The 19,274-nt window shown below is 34.5% G+C and overlaps 1 protein-coding gene and 1 long non-coding RNA gene across 3 annotated transcripts in view; one reads left to right on the forward strand and one right to left on the reverse strand.

The window, feature by feature from the left end:
• The window catches only part of UGP (UDP-glucose pyrophosphorylase), a 61,828-nt gene that overhangs the window by 5,519 nt on the left and 37,035 nt on the right, over window positions 1-19,274 (forward strand). The window contains exon 1 of one of the 2 annotated variants that reach the window (XM_072535788.1): window positions 17,429-17,587. The exons of the other annotated variant lie outside the window; for it this stretch is intronic. Within the exon in view, the coding sequence (XP_072391889.1) occupies window positions 17,570-17,587 (18 nt within the window). The 5' untranslated portion in view covers window positions 17,429-17,569. Of the gene's footprint in view, window positions 1-17,428; window positions 17,588-19,274 lie in introns of those variants that run through there. 2 annotated transcript variants of the gene reach the window in all.
• LOC140442908 (uncharacterized) lies at window positions 84-7,288 on the reverse strand. Its single transcript, XR_011951174.1, has 2 exons — window positions 6,942-7,288; window positions 84-421 (listed from the first exon to the last, which is right to left on the reverse strand). It is a non-coding gene; the product is annotated as an uncharacterized lncRNA (long non-coding RNA).

Here is a 19,274-nt window from a genome sequence, read left to right on the forward strand (position 1 = left end):
AGTGAAAATCCTTATTACAGAATTCAATATCATAATAATTTGCTGAAAATTGGTAATTTCTAATAACAAATAAAATTCACATCTATATCTGTATCATATCTTTAATACAACGAAATTTTTTTATAAAATTTGAAAATGAAAAAATGCTACTTGACGTTTAATTTGAGCTCTTGCATTAGAAATACCTTCATTACATTAATTATCATTTCCTTTATTGTCTTGTTATATTTAACAAATGTTGAGAGACAAACAAGTTCTGAAGCTGTTGTATACGTGGAAACGATGTTATTTATCTGAAATACCAATTTTTGTTTGGAACTAAGGCCAAGATCGTCTGTTAAAACATCAGCCACTAATTTGATTCTGTATCTTTTTGATTTGTAGAAAACTATACCCGCTATGGCAATTCCTATAAAGATACCTAAAACATACAGTTCACTGCAATTCACTCCCCAAATAAAATAAAACAAAGTGACGTGACTTACAGTGTTAACAAATCAAATTTAACATAACTTAGCTTAATATTTATAACTTTCTGGTTTCTTTTAAATACAAATAAAAAAAAAAATAAGATCTAAGACACGTTTAACCTTCATAGGACGGATATTAAAATATTACAGAACAGACAAACCGAGGTCCATGTAGCTCCATTCTTATAGTGCGTAAACTACGCCTATACGCAAAAAAAACTGTCATACTTTACTGAACATTTCATAGTCTAGTCTAAAGAATAATCCACAAGGAAAATAAATTCCTGTAGCTGACTGTATACCATGTATCACAAAAAGAGGTTTAAATCTTTGTATGTAGGTATATTTAAAATCCCCTTAAAAGGGCTACATAAAAAAACAAACGTTTTCTGAATAATAATTCCATCATCAGGTTAACATGCCTGAGCCACCAAAATATTAGGGTAAAACCCTTTACAGAAGTTAAAGTTACCAACAAATGTACATATTGTTGTTAGGATGTTTAAGATTTTATTAGATTTAACTTCAGGCAACATATAACCATGCCTCACGTGAGTACCAGCGTCCGGAGGGTAAACCTCTTCAAACGGACTTTAGCTGGTAACTGCTGAATCATTTTTAACAACATATACATTTTTTGGTAACTTCAATTTTTGTAATAATATTTTGGTGGCTCAGGCATGTTAACCTGCTTTTAACCTGATGATGGAATTATTATACCGAAAACGTTCTTAACCGAAAACTTACTCACAATTCACAAATAGTAAACGTAAAAGCTCCGTCACTAGTAATAATACTACAAACAATTCTGTTCTTAGCTTTAAGAAATCCCTGTTATAATAGTGCGATCATGAAACCGACGTGCAGATAACAGACAATAAAATTGCTACTCGAACAATGGCGTTACATCGCCGTAATTTGCGATGATGTTGTTGATCGCTGACATCATCTACCGTTAGAGAAAGATATAAACTACAACATTGCAGATAACTTCAAGTTGAATCATACACGCTGACAACGTTACATTTTTCTTAGAACCCAAATCTTTGCCAAAACATTTGAACAGTTTAAAAATAAACCAGTCAAATAATTGAAATTGATTTCATATAAAATGAGATCTCTTTTATATTAACGCATATTAATTGAACAGTCAGAAGACGAAGGTTTTTGTCAATTTTTAAGAGATTAAACGGATTCTGCAATAATCCTCTAATTTGTTTATTAAATAATATTTAAATTTTCCCCTTTTGTCGGAACAAAAATATTTTTTCTAAAGGGTAAACGTCCAATTTTACTGGCCTACAAAAAATAATTAAAACATAAGTCACTTTTTGCAATTGTGACATTTGATTGTAGACATATAATACAAGATAGACTGGTCCTTGCAATACCAGTCCGTTCCCCCAGTGCGACAGAGAAAACTGACGGAAAGCAGTCCCTGCATCTCTTTCTAATTTGCAAGGTTTATCGACCACGTGACCTAAATGACCAATGAGACGGTCACGTAGTCGATAAATCCGGCCCATTAGACAGATATGCAGGGACTGCTTTGCGTCAGACCCCACTATTCGCTCCGTGCGTGACTGACACGACACCTACCGCCTTCATCTGACAGTTTTGGACCTACCAATTTTCAGGTTAAACATATGACATATGTTTGACATTGTTAAATACAGGCGAAATTGACAATTATTAATAATTAACTTTTTAATTATATTTTTTCAGTTTATGTACAAAATAAATGTAGTATTAAAAACTGGGTTTCTCAAAATTCATCATAATATATCTTTTTAAGCCCAAACGGAAAAGAAAAGTTAAAAATCTAGTACTGGCAAATCAAGTTTTTCACGTGAAAGAGCATATAATTAAAAACAGTAATAGTAAAAGTTATGATATAAAAGCTAAAGTCATCAGGCACTCTGCAGTTAGCTTGAAGCCTTATAAAATATCATTTAAGGTAAATTATTTAAATATTTCAATTGCATAAAAATGAGGTTACGTGATATTTCCTTTTTCATATTAATAGCACGGATCCATCTTTTTCTTTTCTCTAATTTATATGTAATCTTTGGAAACCTATAAATACTACACTTACTATTTTTGCTATTATTAGCACAACTAAATACGCAACATGTATTTGCACACATTTTTGATAAAATTTATGCGTAAAAAGATAGGTCCAATTTTGTCATATTTCGCCGCTACGCACGCTGGCATCGTTTCAAGGTACCCCTACCATGGTCACGCACGAAGCGAATATTGCAGCAGTTAGTCTATCTTGTATTATATGTCTAGGCGTCAGACTGGACTGAACTTAACCTAACATAACCTCTAAAAATCATACGAACTAGCTGAATTTTACTGGGAATGTTAATTTTGGGACACCAAAAAAGATGCAAAAAGGTTTACCACTTTTACCCTCCGACTTCCCCCTAAACTGCCGCCTCGTAAAAGGTGAAAAACGGGAAAAATCGATTAACCAAGAATCTGTACGTCGTAGAAAGAGATGGTTCTAATAAAAAATGTAGCTGAGATAATTTTGAATAAAAATGTTTATTAGCAGTTTTTGTGTAGAACACACCGTTCTCTCAGAAACAACGCTTAAAGCGACCGTCGATTTTGAATGTCAGTTACGCGCGCGAAATGAATTTAAAAAAAAATTGTATCGACCCAATCCAACTCAAAAAGAATCCATCTTTCGTATGCAATTTTTGTATTTTGCTGCAAATGAAGTCAGTTGTTACAGAGGCGTTAAATAAGTAACCGTTGGGCGATTTTTGTCATTTTTTACGATTCTCATGAGATCAATAAAATTTATCACTTTCATTGACCGGTTTAGTGCATGTTGATTTTTGTCTGTAGGACACTCTGGTCAAAAGATATCGAATTTTTACCGTCGCGTTGATACAAATTTTATTTAAAATTGTTTTTTACATCTTTCTACATTTTTTATTTAAATCATTTTTTGTTCTATGGCCTACAGATTCTTGGTAAGTCGATTTTTTCCGTTTTCCCCCTTTACAAGGACCCCTTTTAGGGGAAACCGTGGGTAAAAGTGGTAAACATTTTTGCATCTTTTTTGGGGTTCCAAAATTGACATTCTCAGCAAAATTCAGCTTGTTCGTATGATTTTTAGATGTTCTTGTAGCGATGTCAATAAACATGTAGGTAGTAACCTAACCTAAAAAGGCCGCCATCCATGTGTACGTTAAAAATGAGAATTATGAGGTGGTCCACCTCACATCTCACTCGGACTTTTGGGAGAAATGGACCAATACGTTCTGGTAGAGATGGGCCACGCATTTCAATACGAGGGAGATGCACAAGTACCAACGTTTTTAAATGTTACTTTTATTAAAACGACTTATAATGTAATTACTAACTAAGTAGCCGTAGTAGTACACCAATATCAGATAGAATTTGCACCATAAGATTTAAAGGTAAATTTCATAACGTGACAATGGTTAATGTATATGCACCGACGGAAGAGGCTGATGAAGAAGACGTTGAAAGATTCTACGGAGAACTACAGGATGTATGTGATAAAATCCAAAGACACGATGCTGTTATAACGTTAGGCGATTTTAATGCTAAACTGGGGAAAGAAGAAACGTTTGCAAATATATTTGGGAAACACAGTTTGCACACTGAAACCAGTCAAAATGGACTCAGGGTGGCACAGTTCGCAGCAGCAAATAATTACGTAGTTGTCAGTACTAACTTCCAGAGAAAAGATATCCATAAAGGAACATGGAAAATACCAGGAACTAACGAAGCCAATCAAATTGACCATATACTCATCTCAAAAAGATGGGCAACAGACATAACTAATGTCAGAACGTATCGCGGGGCGAACTCTGACTCAGATCACTATCTTGTAGGGGCAAAATTACGGCAGAAAATAGCGACAGTAGCAAAAGGGAAAAATATTCAAATCAAAAAATGGAATGTCGAAGGATTCAAAAGCGCAACAAAGAGACAAGAATACAGAAATGCTCTCCAAATAAAACTCAACCGAACTAGAGAGGAAGATACTGCAGAGGAGGAATGGAGACAATTAAAAACAATTATAACGGAGTCAGCAGAGGAAACTGTCGGAAAAGCCAAAAGGCAAAGAAATGCGGAATGGTACGATGATGAATGCAGAATCGCAGTAGAGAAAAAAAGGCAAGCTAGGCTTAACCAACTTCAAAGAAACACAAGAAATAGCAGTGAGATTTATAACGAAAAAAGAATACAAGCGACTAGAATATGCAGAAGAAAGAAAAGAGAGGCTATAAAAAAACAAGTACAAGAAATCGTAAAGCATAACAACAGACGCGAAAGCAGAAAATTTTATAAATGCATAAAAGAAAGCACACAGTCATTTAGAGCAAAACTAACGATATGCAAAGACAAGGACGGAGAACTACTAACAGAGAAGCAAAAAATTATAATGAGATGGAAACAATATTTCGAAGAAAATCTAAATGCAGACAACGAAAATGATCAGAACGAGACAATATATTATACGGCGGAGCTGCACATCGAAAATCCGAGTTATGAAGAAGTAGTTCAGATAATAAGTAACCTAAAAAACAATAAAGCACCAGGAACGGACGGAATTCTTAGGTATACCTAAGAAATACATCAGCCTCATAAAAATGACGTTGCAGGGTTCAAAAGTCGCAGTCAGAGTAGATGGAGAACTGACTCCCCTGTTTAACATCAACATGGGAGTAAGACAGGGAGATGCCCTATCAACCATGCTATTCAACCTAGTTCTTGAGGCAGTCATCAGAAAAACCAATATAACCGGCCATATAAACACCAAATCAGTACAAATTACTGCATATGCAGACGATGTAGCCATCATTAGTAGGAATAAGCCACGACTAATGGAAGTGTTCAAACAAATTGATCCTGAAGCAAGAAAAAGAGGTCTCAAAATAAACGAAGCAAAAACGAAGTATATGACAGTCAAAAGAATAACTGACAATGAAAATAATATCACAATAGACAACTATACTATCGAACGAGTGGATGCCTTTACATATCTCGGCACAGAAATCAATCAGAAGAACTCCGTAAGTAGCGAAATTAATGCACGTATTTCCAGCGGGAATCGTACATACTATGCTAATAAAAGATTGATGACATCGAAATTATTAGACAAAAGAACCAAAATGACTATCTACAGAACACTGATTAGACCCGTAGTAACCTATGGATATGAAACTTGGTTAATGACGAAAAAAGATGAAGCCCAACTCAGGACATTCGAGAGAAAAATACTGAGGAAAGTATATGGCCCGGTACAAGAGGAAGATGGCACATGGAGAATCAGGAGAAACGTCGAGGTTAATGAGTTAAATGAAGGTTATGACATTGTAAGATTTGTGAAAAGTCAAAGACTGTCATGGCTGGGACATGTGCAGAGACAAAACGATGCAAAAACAACAAAGAAAATGTTACAATGGAAGCCCATAGGAAGGCGAAAAAAAGGAAGGCCCAGAACGAGATGGTTGGATGACGTGGAAGACGACCTGAAAACAATGAACATAAGACAATGGAGAAGAAGGGCACAAGAGAGATCTGAATGGAAGGACATAGCCAGACAGGCAAAGACCCATCCAGGGTTATGATGCCAAAAGAAGAAAAAGAACTAAGTAGCCGGTATTTTTCTGTTTCAAAAAAATGCCAACTAACTACGTAAGAAAGGATACCAGTAGAGGGGCGTGGACGGAAGATGCATTAATACAAGCGGTTAATGCGGTGGAAAATAAAGAAATGAGTGTCAATGCTGCTGCTAAAGCTTATCAAATTCCTAGGACCACTCTTAAAAGAAGGAATAAAATCGAAAGTTTACGAAGGACAGCTTAGGGTTTTCCTCCATATTAGGAAGAATAAATGAACAGAAGATTGTAGGCCACATAAAAAAATTACAAGCTCATGGGTACATAGCATTTTCGTCTCTGACGACTTAGATTTTCGTCGATTTGTAGCAGTATCCTACTTAAAAATGACTGTTAGTACAAGAAGTCTAGTAGGAAGACTGGGTACATCATCATCAAAAGTTTTTATGGACGTAAGATTGGATGGGAAAGGACACTTTATGCATGGAAAAGCAGAGACGATTGTTAAGGAGAAAATTGTAAAGCCAGACCACTAACATATTGTGTAAAAATTGTTTTGTATAGTATCATAAAAATTAATCTTGTTTTTATTAGATGTAGATAAAAATTTTAATTCTCATATTTGTTTTAAACTTATTGATAGGTACACACTTGCAATTGCAATTATGATAACGCTAACGCCCAGTGTCCTATATATAGATTGGGCCATAATTCAAAAATGCAAAGATGTAAATTAATTTCATGAATGTTTCCTTATTTAGAACAATATTGTTGATAATTATGTATAAGTAAAATTTTGAAATTTGAAAAAAAATTTTTTACATAGATATGGATATTGAATAATTTTACTACTTACCTAAAAAAACATCCAATACGACTCCAAAACTTCCTCCTACAAGTAGTCCTACTAATATAGGAATTTTTGGTATAAATTGCTCAACAGCTACTAGCTGTTCTTCGTCAGCCAAACTGTGGCACAAATCCAAAATTTCTTTCTCACTAAAAAGCTCTGGCATGATTATAATTTGTTTATTACAGTTTTACTACAATTAAGTAATATATCGCTATAATAATATATCACAATAGTTTTATTTGCCTCCTTGCTTTGTGGGAACACCAGAGAACTGATTAGTGACCAGAATTTTAACTTCCGGCAACTCCCACTTGGTACGTTCAGTCGGTCGTCATATTTATCATGTGGTAGTGAATGTGCAACCAACTGCAAGTATCCGTAATATGCATTATTTGTGAAGGGGCACCAAAAAAGTTTTGTAGTATATATTTTTGTGTTTGGAGTTAGAGTAATTATATAGTATAAGAATATACGCTTTAAAAATGTGAAATATTTGTTGGATTTGACTTAAAAGTAAGGAAAAGTTCAAATTTTAAAGTTTTTGTTGGTCGGAAACTAGCGTTAAAAAAAGTATAACAAAACTTTTAAAAACATTAAAGTATTTAGGAAATTTTTACCCGAAAGGCTATACAAAAAATACATAAAAGTCTATTAGATCAAAGGGTAGCAAACAATAGTAAATATTAATAATTTTTACTGTTAAATTATGTCAAAATAATTCTTCATTTGTGTGTTGTCCCGACCGCTGATTCTCGATCTCCATCTTTTTCTGTATTATATCTCCAACTGCTAGACGGAAACAGGATGTTTTATTTAAAAATTTAAAAACTATTTGTACCCAGTACCTTAAAACTATTTGCCATATCCTTGTCATACTTGGCAGGAAGTGAAAGTACTGTACACCCTTCTAAATTATGTCAAATAAACGTTTCTGGCTACTACCAGAGGCGTACGACAGGGAAAGTGAAAGGTTGACCCTTCCCAAATTCTACTGGGCGTAGAATTTGGGAAGGGTCAACCATAGCAACAGTCCTCTTAGCAAAATAGTGTCTCTTTCATCCATCGAGAATAGACTGAAAGGCACTATATGTGGATAGGTCACTGGGAGCCTTTGCAGGCGTAGTTTTACATGTCACACAAAACTTGCTGAAGTATGTAAGTGGGCTACTACCAGGGGCGTACGACAGGGAAAGTGAAAGGTTGACCCTTCCCAAATTCTACTGGGCGTAGAATTTGGGAAGGGTCAACCATAGCAACAGTCCTTTTAGCAAAATAGTGTCTTTTTCATCCATCGAGAACAGACTGAAAGGCACTATATGTGGATAGGTCACTGGGAGCCTTTGCAGGCGTAGTTTTACATGTCACACAAAACTTGCTGAAAAGGGTCGTACGATTTACACCAACAATTGTTACACAAGTATTACTTCGTCTCTTAAACTTTTGGAACAGTAAGACAAAATCGAAAACTTAATTGAAAAAGCAAAATTACAGAAAGGTGAAATATTTGCCAGAGAAAAGGATACGGGAGTGTTGATGCTAAAGTGGAAAGACAAGCGCGAGGTGTTGACAATTAGCAGCAAACATACTGACACTATGAAAACTGTTAAAAATAAGTGGGAAAATAATGTAGAAAAACCTGACTCATAGTCGAGTACAATAATTCAAAAGTGTTCATAGACCTTTCAGACTGTAACCGTTTTAAAAGTTAACCTGTTATAATTCATTCAAATTATAATTAATTGATGGATTCGACCGTTACTTGATGGAAATTCATTTTATGTAACAATAAAACACTGAAAACTTTGTTTTCAAAACTTCCACAAAATCTATTATAATTTCTTATCACTACAGCTGTTTCGGTTGATTGCCTGTCTCAAAGGATCTATTTTTGGCATGCGTTTACACTTTATAGTCTTTAATGAAATAGGTTGAGGAGGGGAGAACTGTTTGTCTCAAGTTGGTCATTCAGAATTATATTTGTGTTTTTTAATTTGTTAATTTCCATAGATTCTAACAAAGATAGCTAAGGCCTTTATTTTGAATGTGAAGCATTTTAAATTCGTAATTAAAAGAATGATTATGATCTAGAAGGTCAAGTGCGTATGTAGAATCTGTTTTTCTATTATTGAAAGCCCTTTTATGTTCAGCTATTCGTTTATTAAAATTTCTACCTGTTTGACCGATGTAAGTTTTTGGGCAGTCGCCACATTTAAGTTTGTATACACCACTGTGTAAATGCTTTTTATTTTGGCTCTTGTTGTTTTTAATATATTTGCCTAAGTTGTTATTTGTTCTGAAAGCTGGGGTTATTCCTTTCTTTTTTATGTGTTTCGCTATTTTTGTTGATATTTTGCCTGTATATGTAATCGACCAGAAGGTGGTGGTGGAAATAGTAATTTCAGGGCTTTCTTGTGTAATTTTTGATTTAAAATTTTATTAATTGTTTGTTCGTTGTATCCATTGTTTTCTGCTATTTGCTTAATGATATTAAATTCTGTCTCGAAGTTGTATTTTGACATCGGAATTTCTGTTAATCTATGTAACATAGTATGATAGGCTGCCAGTTTATGTTGTGTGGGATGGGATGATGAATTGTGTATAGTCATGTCAGTATGGGTAGGTTTATGAAATATGGGGAAGTCATGTTTGTTTTTAAGTCTGTTAATTTTTAAATCTAAAAAATTTATGGATTGATTTTGTTCTGTTTCTATTGTAAATTCAATATGACTATGGAGTGAATTAATATACGATAAAAATTGGTCGAGTTGCCTGTTAGTTCCTGTGAAACATACCAGTACGTCGTCTACGTATCTCCACCAATATAAAAACTGTTTGAAAATGGGATGTTTTGAAATTTTTGTCTCTAGATGATCCATAAAAATATCTGATAGTAATGGGCTTAAAGGATTGCCCATTATAAGTCCTGCATTGTTATTTGTATATATTTGATTATTAAATTCAAAGTAGTCCTGGTTTATGCAAATTTCAAGAAGATGTAAAATTTCAGATGTAATTATTGGATTTGTACTACATATTTTGGTCTAAAAGGTTTTTTACTAGAATAACAGTTTCTCTAGGAGGAATACTAGGAAAAAGATTTTTTACGTCAAATGAAATTAATCTGGAGTTGTTAGGTAATTGAAAATGTTGTATTTTATTAACTAGTTCTATTGTATTTTTTATGGTAAATTTAGGTGAAAATTTAGTGTGTTCTAAAATAATCTCTAACAGTTTTTTTGAAAGTTTATATGACGGAGCTGTATAAAAAGAAACTACAGGACTTATTGGGTGATACAGTTTAATAAAAGAGTATAATTTACAAATTATATTCTTTTATTTTCGAGTATAAGTACGGAAACATCTAAATTACCTTTCAAGAATCTAATTGAAGATCAGTCAATTCCGAATTTGGCCTTACAAAATACAAGCGCTGGTGAGATCCCAGTTATCGCCATTCCATTCTTTCTCTTTTTGACGTCCAGCATAAAGGACGCATGTTGTGCTATTGGTCTCTTGACGAGGTAAGCCGAAAATTCCCTTTTTTCTTTTATATTTCTAATAAATAGTTATTTTAGACCCCCACCAAAAGCACTAGGGCCATGTTTGTTGGTTCGATGTGAATTTAATTATGGAATAGAGTACGATTGTTTTGAAGACAGGCTGTATAATTAGCCGCCATGACTTGGCACTCCCAGCATTCACCGGTTTACTGTTATGGTTCATTATCTTGTATAACTACCTTTTGTGGAATATCCCGTCCTAATGGATTTGACGCTCTGAAATCCACGTCTTAGTACACAATGGTAAAATTATATCCTTTTGGACAAGCTTTGGATAATCCTCTTTGTACCAATTTTATACTTTTTTATTGAATAGTGAAGAATATCTATGAACTAAATAACAGTGATGTGATTTTATTTTTATTCTTTTACTTACATGAATATAAAAAAAAATTTATATGAGCGAATTTCATAATTTGGGTAAAATATAATTTTGGTTTCATATACGTACTTATCGTTCTCAATTCAATACAAAAATACAGAATGTTTGTTCTCTTTCAACATGATACAATTTTCCTAAAATCTTTTACTAAATTTTTGTTCTTTACAAAGCAATAAAGGTTAGTTTTATTAATAGATTTGTTTTAAATTTTTCATTTTATTTTTCTGTCTGAGCTCGTTTCCTTACGAGGGTAAATAAAGAATGGCGCCCATTAATTTATTTTGAAATCGTTGTGTGTTATGTTTTCAATGAATATTACAAGAATACGATAGAAAAACTGCCTCCAATAAGACTCCTCAGTCTCCCTGGAAATGTATAGCGTGTAATAAACATTACCGTGTTTCCTGCGACGGGACCAGATGAAATACCGAGTGAAATAATAAAGCTCTTCGAAAGTTCAGGTAAAATATATCTCCTTCATCTGTTTAATAAAATTTATTAAACTGGCTATATACCAACGGATTGGCGGCTGTCGACTTTTGTGACGATACCTAAAAAAGCAAATGCAAAAAGATGTAGTGACTGCCGAACCATCAGCTTGATGAGTCATGTTTTAAAGATATTTCTACGAATTTTGCACTTTAGGATGTACCAAAAAATAGAACAACAACTTGGTGACACACAGTTTGGATTCCGCAATAACCTTGGAACAAAAGAAGCACTATTTAGTATTCAGGTTATGGTACAGAGATTCAGAGATGTCGGACATCCAGTTTATATGTTTTATTGACTTAGAGAAGGCCTTTGATCGTGTAAAACATACTGAAATAATATCCATTCTTCAGCAGGTAGGTATTGATGATAAAGACCTACGCATTATTAAAAATCTTTACTGACATCAACGTGCAAACATCAGGATTGGCCGGGACACTTCTGAAGAGCTTCAAATACGAAGAGGAGTAAGGCAGGGCTGCATTCTGTCCCCGCTACTATTTAACATCTATTCTGAGTTCGTTTTCAATAAAGCAGTGGATAATGTTCAATGTGGTATAAAAATGAATGGCGTCAATATTAATAATTTGAGAGATGCGGATGACACAGTGTTAATTGCAAGCAATTACGAAGAACTTCAACATCTAATTAATAGGATTACCACAACGTGTGATGAATATGGCCTTAAGCTAAACACCGCAAAGACAAAGGTGATGGTCGTCAGTAAAACGCCAATACAACCGCAAGTGGTAACAGCTTATGGTGAACAACTGGAGAGAACTAACAGTATCACTTACCTTGGTAGTAATCTAAATGAGAACTGGAACATGAGCAAAGAAATTAGAATACGGATAGAGAAGGCCAGAGCTGCATTCTTTAAGATGAAGAAACTGTTATGTGGAAACAATATTACTTTAAGTCTGAAAATTAAATTAGTGAGATGTTATGTGTTGTCTACTCTTTGTATGGTATCGAAGGTTTGACTTTGACGGATACACTTCTCAAGAAACTGGAAGCCTTTGAAATCTGGCTGTATCGGAGAATCCTACGAATAAGTTGGGTAGATAGAGTGTGTAACGAAGTTGTTTTGCATCGGATGGGAAAAATTACGGAAGTCGTCAAAACAGTTAAAAATCACAAACTTGAATATTTTGGCCATGTTATGCGCCACCCAGAGAGATATGATATACTCCATTTAATAATACAAGGCAAGGTAGACCGAAGAAGCGGGCCAGGTCGAAGAAGAACGTCATGGCTTAGAAATCTGAGAGATTGGTTTAACAGATCCTCTGCATCTCTTTTCCGAGCTGCCGTCAACAAAATTACTATAGCCAACGCTTGATAATCGAGCTCGGCACATGAAGAAGAAGAAGTGTTTCCTGCTTAAACCTTTTTTTAAATTTATTAATGCAGCACACCGTGGATGCCGCGTGGCAATTAACGTATTTTAATGCTTAAAATTTTAATTTCACTAAAAATATTTTTTTTACATAAATCTGTTTTTTTTTTACTAAATCCTCGTAACATATAATTTTTAATATTCCTGGTAAAGTTTAAACAATTTATGATAAGGATATTTGCTCCTACAGATAAAACACGTAAAAGATTATGCTTTGTTACATACCTATTAAAATCGTAATGTTAGCTTTTAGTCTACAATGTCCTCCGTCCTGTTGGAAGAAAAAATCTTCCGCTGATTTTAAACGGTGTTTCATAATCGGTAAAAGAGATTCTTCTAAAATATTCAAATATTTGTCCGTGTTTACAATCCCATCGATAAAATGTAACTTTCCCACACCTTTAGACGACATGCTGCCTCAGATCATGAGAGATGCAGGAAATTTGACTTTTCTCGTCAGACAGTCGGGATGGAAAGCTTCATTTTTCCTGCGAATGACGCCACTCCTATTGTCTCCAACACACACTTCAAATCTGGACTCATCACTCCATTGTATTGAATTCCATTGCGACTGAGTCCAATCTTTATGCTCTAATGAACATTTTCGTCTATTTTTGTTTTGTTGTAATGTTAAAAGTGGCTTTTCTTTAGCTTAAAATACAATGAAATTTATTAAAAACAATTCGTACTAATTTTTTCAACTATAAAACTTATTTGAACCCGTGAACCAAAACGGACTAAGGTATGGTAACGGTAACCCTAACAGAAGAGTCCCTGGCCCTCCAGGTTGGAGGTTGGGCGTAGGGCTAACAACTCTACCCCGTAAAAAAACATCGTTACGAGATCTACAGCTAAAGAAACCGGACGGAACTTACGACGACGACCAATGCAACGAAATAAGGACAAAGATTTAAAAATTACACGTGGAATGTGCGGACACTTTATGAACCTGGAAATCTTAAAAAATTAATAGACATACTAACTCAATATAAAGCACACATTACTGCTGTGCAAGAAGTAAGATGGACTGGCCAAGGAATTATCCAAAAGAGACAATGCGATATATATTACAGCTGTCACAAGAATAATCACGAATTCGGGACCGCATTCATTGTTAACAAAAAAGTAAAACATCTTATTATGGACTTCAAACCAATAAGTCCAAGAATATGTTACCTAAGAGTAAGAGGTAAGTTTTTTAACATCAGTCTCATAAATGTACATGCCCCAACCGAAGACAAAGAAGAGGATGTCAAAGATCAATTCTATGAGGAAGTAGAGACCATCTACGATAGATGTCCCAGAAACGACATCAAGATCATAATTGGAGATCTTAATGCAAAAATAGGGAAAGAAAATATATATAGTCCATACATCGGAAAATGCAGTGCTCATGACGTCACCAACGACAATGGAAATAGAATAATAGGATTTGCAGCATCCAAGGGCATGATCGTTGGAAGTACCTACTTCCCCCATAAGAATATCCATAAAGTAACATGGAGGTCGCCTGATGGTACAACCAAAAATCAAATAGATCACATCCTAATAGAAACCAGGCACTTCTCTAATCTAATGGATGTACGTACTTATCGTGGAGCTAATATAGATTCAGACCACTTCTTGGTAGGCGCAAAAATAAGAGCAAGAATCTCAAATACAAAAAAAGAAAAGGGCAAGAAAAGTACTCGCTACAATTTAAAACTCTTGAAAGAGCCCCGTGCACTAGAAAGGTATCAAAATTACCTTGAACATGAAAGCACAACAGATGAGAATTTAACAGCTAGCGAGCAATGGGATATATGTAGAAGAACAATTAAGGAAGTGGCAAACAACGTCCTAGGACCAGAAGAATCCACTCCACGCAACAGTTGGTTCGACGATGAATGTAAAGATATCACTAAAAGAAAAAAATATGCATATAAACTTATGCAACAAAGAAGAACACGGGATAAGGAGCAAATGTACAAAGATCTTAGGAAGGAGGAAAAACGCAAACATCGAAGGAAAAAGCGGACCTTCGAAAACCAGATTATGCAAGAGCTTCAATCATTAAAGGGGCAAAATGAAACTAGAAAGTTCTATAATATCCTAAATAAGACAAGAAAAGAATTTAAACCACGGCTGACGATGTGTAGAGACAAAAATGGACATATAGTCAGTACCGCTGACGCAGTACAAAGCAGATGGGTTGAGCACTTCAAAGAACTACTTGGTACCGAAGTGGAAAATGATGCGTCACCCCAAAAACCAAGAAATAACACTCACGTAGAACCTCCCTCAATATTTGAAGTGAAAGACGCAATCACACGACTCAAAAATAGCAAATCCCCAGGAGTGGATTGTATCCCCGCAGAGCTCATCAAACATGGAGGTAACAGCATTATGCACCAAATTCACAACATAATAGTCAAAGTCTGGGAAGAAGAACAAATGCCAGAGGAATGGTGCACTGGAATCATATGTCCACTGCACAAAAAGGGAGATTTGTTGGAATGTAAACATTATAGGGGTATAACTCTTCTGAATACAATGTACAAAATATTCTCCAACACCCTGTACAGCCGTTTAAGTACGTACGTGGAAGAAATCCTTGGTGAGTATCAAAGCGGTTTTAGGCCAGGTAGGTCAACAATTGACCAGATTTTTGTGCTACGTCAAATCTTAGAAAAAACCAATGAATTTAATATTGACACGTTCCATCTCTTTGTGGACTTTAAGTCAGCGTATGATAGCGTCCTAAGAGGTAAATTATACGAAGCCATGAATGAACTTAACATTCCCCATAAATTAATAAGGCTCGTAAAAACAACTATGAGTAAAGTGATCTGCAGAGTGCAAATACAAGGCGATATGTCACAAGCGTTTGAAACATATGCAGGGTTACGGCAGGGAGACGCGCTGGCGTGCCTTCTCTTTAATATAGCGTTAGAAAAGACTATAAGAGATGTCGAGTTACACAATAGGGGAACAATCTTTAATAAATCAACGCAGATTATGGCTTACGCTGACGATCTGGATTTGATCGCACGTACTACACGAGGACTTAAAGAGATGACTTCCACCTTCTTGACAGCCGCACAAAATATGGGCCTTAAAATAAACGAGGAAAAAACCAAAATGTTAGCATCTATTCCAAATAACAGAGATAGAGCTAGAAACGCCGAAGAAAACTTCAGTATAGACCAATATAATTTTGAGGTAGTAAATAAGTTTACATATTTGGGTTCTCTCATAACAAACGATAATGACACATCTGAAGAAGTAAAACGGAGGGTACTGCTAGCAAACAAATGTTATTTTGGACTAAGCAAGCAGCTAAAAAACAGAAATTTAAGCCAGAAAACCAAACTAATAATATATAGAACACTCATCCTACCAGTGCTGACATATGGGTCAGAAACATGGACCATCTCCAAAACAGACGCAAATCTTCTGCTCGTCTTCGAAAGGAAGATACTAAGAAGAATAATGGGCGCATTCTGTGAGAATGGTATTTGGAGAAGGCGATATAATTTCGAATTGTACGAGAAGTATAAAAAATAGTAAATGGTAGAGATGTAATATCCTTCATAAAAATAGGTAGGCTTAGATGGGCTGGACATGTGTCAAGAGCAAATGAAAATTACCCACCCAGACGAACTCTATTATCGGTCCCAGTGGGAAATAGGAGTAGAGGCAGACCACGACTGAGATGGAGGGACGGTGTGGACGAGGACGCAAGGAAAATCGGCGCGGCAAATTGGCAACGGTTGGCGATGAACAGAAACGACTGGCGAAATAGACTGGGGAAAGTCAAGGCTCAACTAGAGCTGTAGCACCACTGATGATGATGATGATAAAACTTATTTTGTAAACTGTATATAATTTGCTCGTCGATTTTTCACTATAATGCGTCTTAATGCCCTTCGATCTGCTTCGGCTATTTGACTTTTTCGTACATTTCTAGATTTGTGACGACTGAATCTGTAGTTTTATATCTTCTGACTATATTTCTTACACTACAGCGTGACAATTGCAACATATTTTATTTTATTTTCCAGAATTAAAAAATCTAATAATGATTGAACAAAATTTCTCATCGATATCTTTACCTCGACCCATTGTCCACAAACGGCAAAAAGCTTTACAATACCACAAAATACAGTTGACATTAACTGACAATATTATTGTTTTGATGTCATTTTTCCATAGCTACCTCTGGATTTTACGTAATTATGAAAAAATCAACGTATGTTGACCTAAGTGAATGAATGCATAGCCAGGGTTTAATGAAATTTTTTTTCATTGTTGAAAATAAATAAAAAACCAAAAGGGTATAAATGTTAATAAAAATGCCGTATTATATTATGAGTATAATTTGTTTGTGGTAATCGACTTAAACTGTAAATTCCATAGGTGGGCCGCCAAATGATATGGGAAGGGGCTCGTAAACTTCAAAAGTGTCATCGATAGAAACTCTTTCGTTTGAAGGCTATATTTCAGTTTTCTTAAACTCTTCTATCGATACGCAATAATTCATCAAATGATTCTAAATACGCGCGACACCAACTTGAGGTCACGGCAAAATTTTTGTAGTCCCTATCTCATTTATGTTCAAAATATTTTGTGTTCAACGCTTAATCTCAACTCTTTGATAAGTTATTGACGAAATATTGTTTATCGTATTAGAGCGAACTTGATAAGGATTTAGTTGATATGTTTTTAAATTATATATTAGCCCGAGACTAAACCATCTCGCAATTTGTTTTTCTGGTGTCCGATTTGGTGGTGGCGTACGACGGTTTTTTTGTAACACATGGATTTACTAGAAAGGGTATGTATTTTGAAGCTACAACTATATGAACTTATAAAATTAGTCAGTTAGTTATTGAAGTCTAAGGCAAGAAGATTCAAATTAAATTAAAACTAAAAGAAGATTCAAATTAAATTAAAACTAAGCAATTTAAAATGCGATCTAAAAAACTACAGCGTCACTTCTTTGACTCTATACCTATGGAGGAAGTTTCATGTAGTTTTTTGATTATTACTTCAATGATGTTGCTGGTTCAAAGTCTCACTATTACTTTGAAGTCCTTATATTCATCTAAAAGTATTTGCTTCCGTACGCAAGCCATCCTCGGAATCTACTTCGTTAAGAGCGTAGGCGCAAAATTTCGGGCCAATGCTTTTTAAATGCATTCATTTTTTTCGAATCCTGAGAAAACTAACAAATATTTTTGAAAAATTTAAACACAGAATGAGAGATTACATTATTACCGAGGGCCGAAAGTTCCTTAGAATAAACAAAAATATTTTTTGAATGAGATATTTGAAATTAAAAATCACACTAAATTTTCTCTTTTTTTTTTCACCCCTGTAACTTATTAAAATAAACATGATAGCAGTTTTCAGGGACTTTCGGTCCTCAGTAATATTGTATTCTTTCGTTCTGCGTTTAAATTTTTCAAAACTACTTATTAGTTTTCTCAGGATTCGAAAAAAATTAATGCATTTAAAAAGCATTGGCCCGAAATTTTGCGCCTATGCTCTTAAGCTTAATATTGGTATGTGTGCCAAAGCCAACTTTAAAAATCATCGTTAATAGTTTTCGGTTGCATTTTCTCACTTGCAGTTACTGTCAGAATAAAGCTATTGTTTAACGTTGATATACTTTTCAAGCTCTTGTGTAGTCCCGTATTGTTCAATCGACGATTATAGCCTTCGAATCGAAAAAGTTTTTTATTAGCTTTTGCATTTACATTATTTACAATTATTACATAATGCATGCTCTACATTCTTCTGTCAATTTCCTTCGATACCCAGTTTGTCAGCAAAGAACCCCTTGCAATAACGACGGTTTTTACTTTTTTCGCTAACCAGGCGGCCGTTCTTTGTCGTTGGTCTTCTTCTCTATAAGCAATTAGCCCAGTCTGGTTAAAAAAAAGGTCGAAAAATTTTTCGCAGATATCTGAAGCTTTTAAGACATAGGTGGGGGTTACTAGATGACGAATAGATGAAAAAGTACTCGTATTTTTACCTTGCATTTTTTTAAACAATAATTTATGGTCACAATTTGATTTTTTTTCTATAAGTTTTTTCCCTTATATTTTAACAATAAACAATATTTATATCATTTTTTTATATCAGAATATCTTTATTTTCCCGTTTTTTAAATTAAAATTGATAAATAATTTACGGAGATATTTGCAAAAGAGCAGTTTTTTTGCACTAATTTATAAATTTTATTTATTTTTTTTATTAACAAAATAAAATGTTATTAATACATTTGAGCATCGATGAATTACCGTCTTTTAAATTTGTGCGAAATTTCCCCCCGATCGGTCAAATAGTTTAAAAGTTATTTAATTTATTTATCCGTGGGGCTAAATATTAAAACTATTGAACTTGATCTATTAATGATGCTATACTATAAATTCAATAGGATTGTCAGGTTATCGCTTAGAAATGATAGATCCTCGAGGGGTCCGAGATGAGAGACGCGTGTAGTTCAATGGTGGCGT

Source organism: Diabrotica undecimpunctata, chromosome 6, assembly GCF_040954645.1.
Source record: "Diabrotica undecimpunctata isolate CICGRU chromosome 6, icDiaUnde3, whole genome shotgun sequence".
Taxonomy (NCBI): Eukaryota; Metazoa; Arthropoda; class Insecta; order Coleoptera; family Chrysomelidae; genus Diabrotica; species Diabrotica undecimpunctata.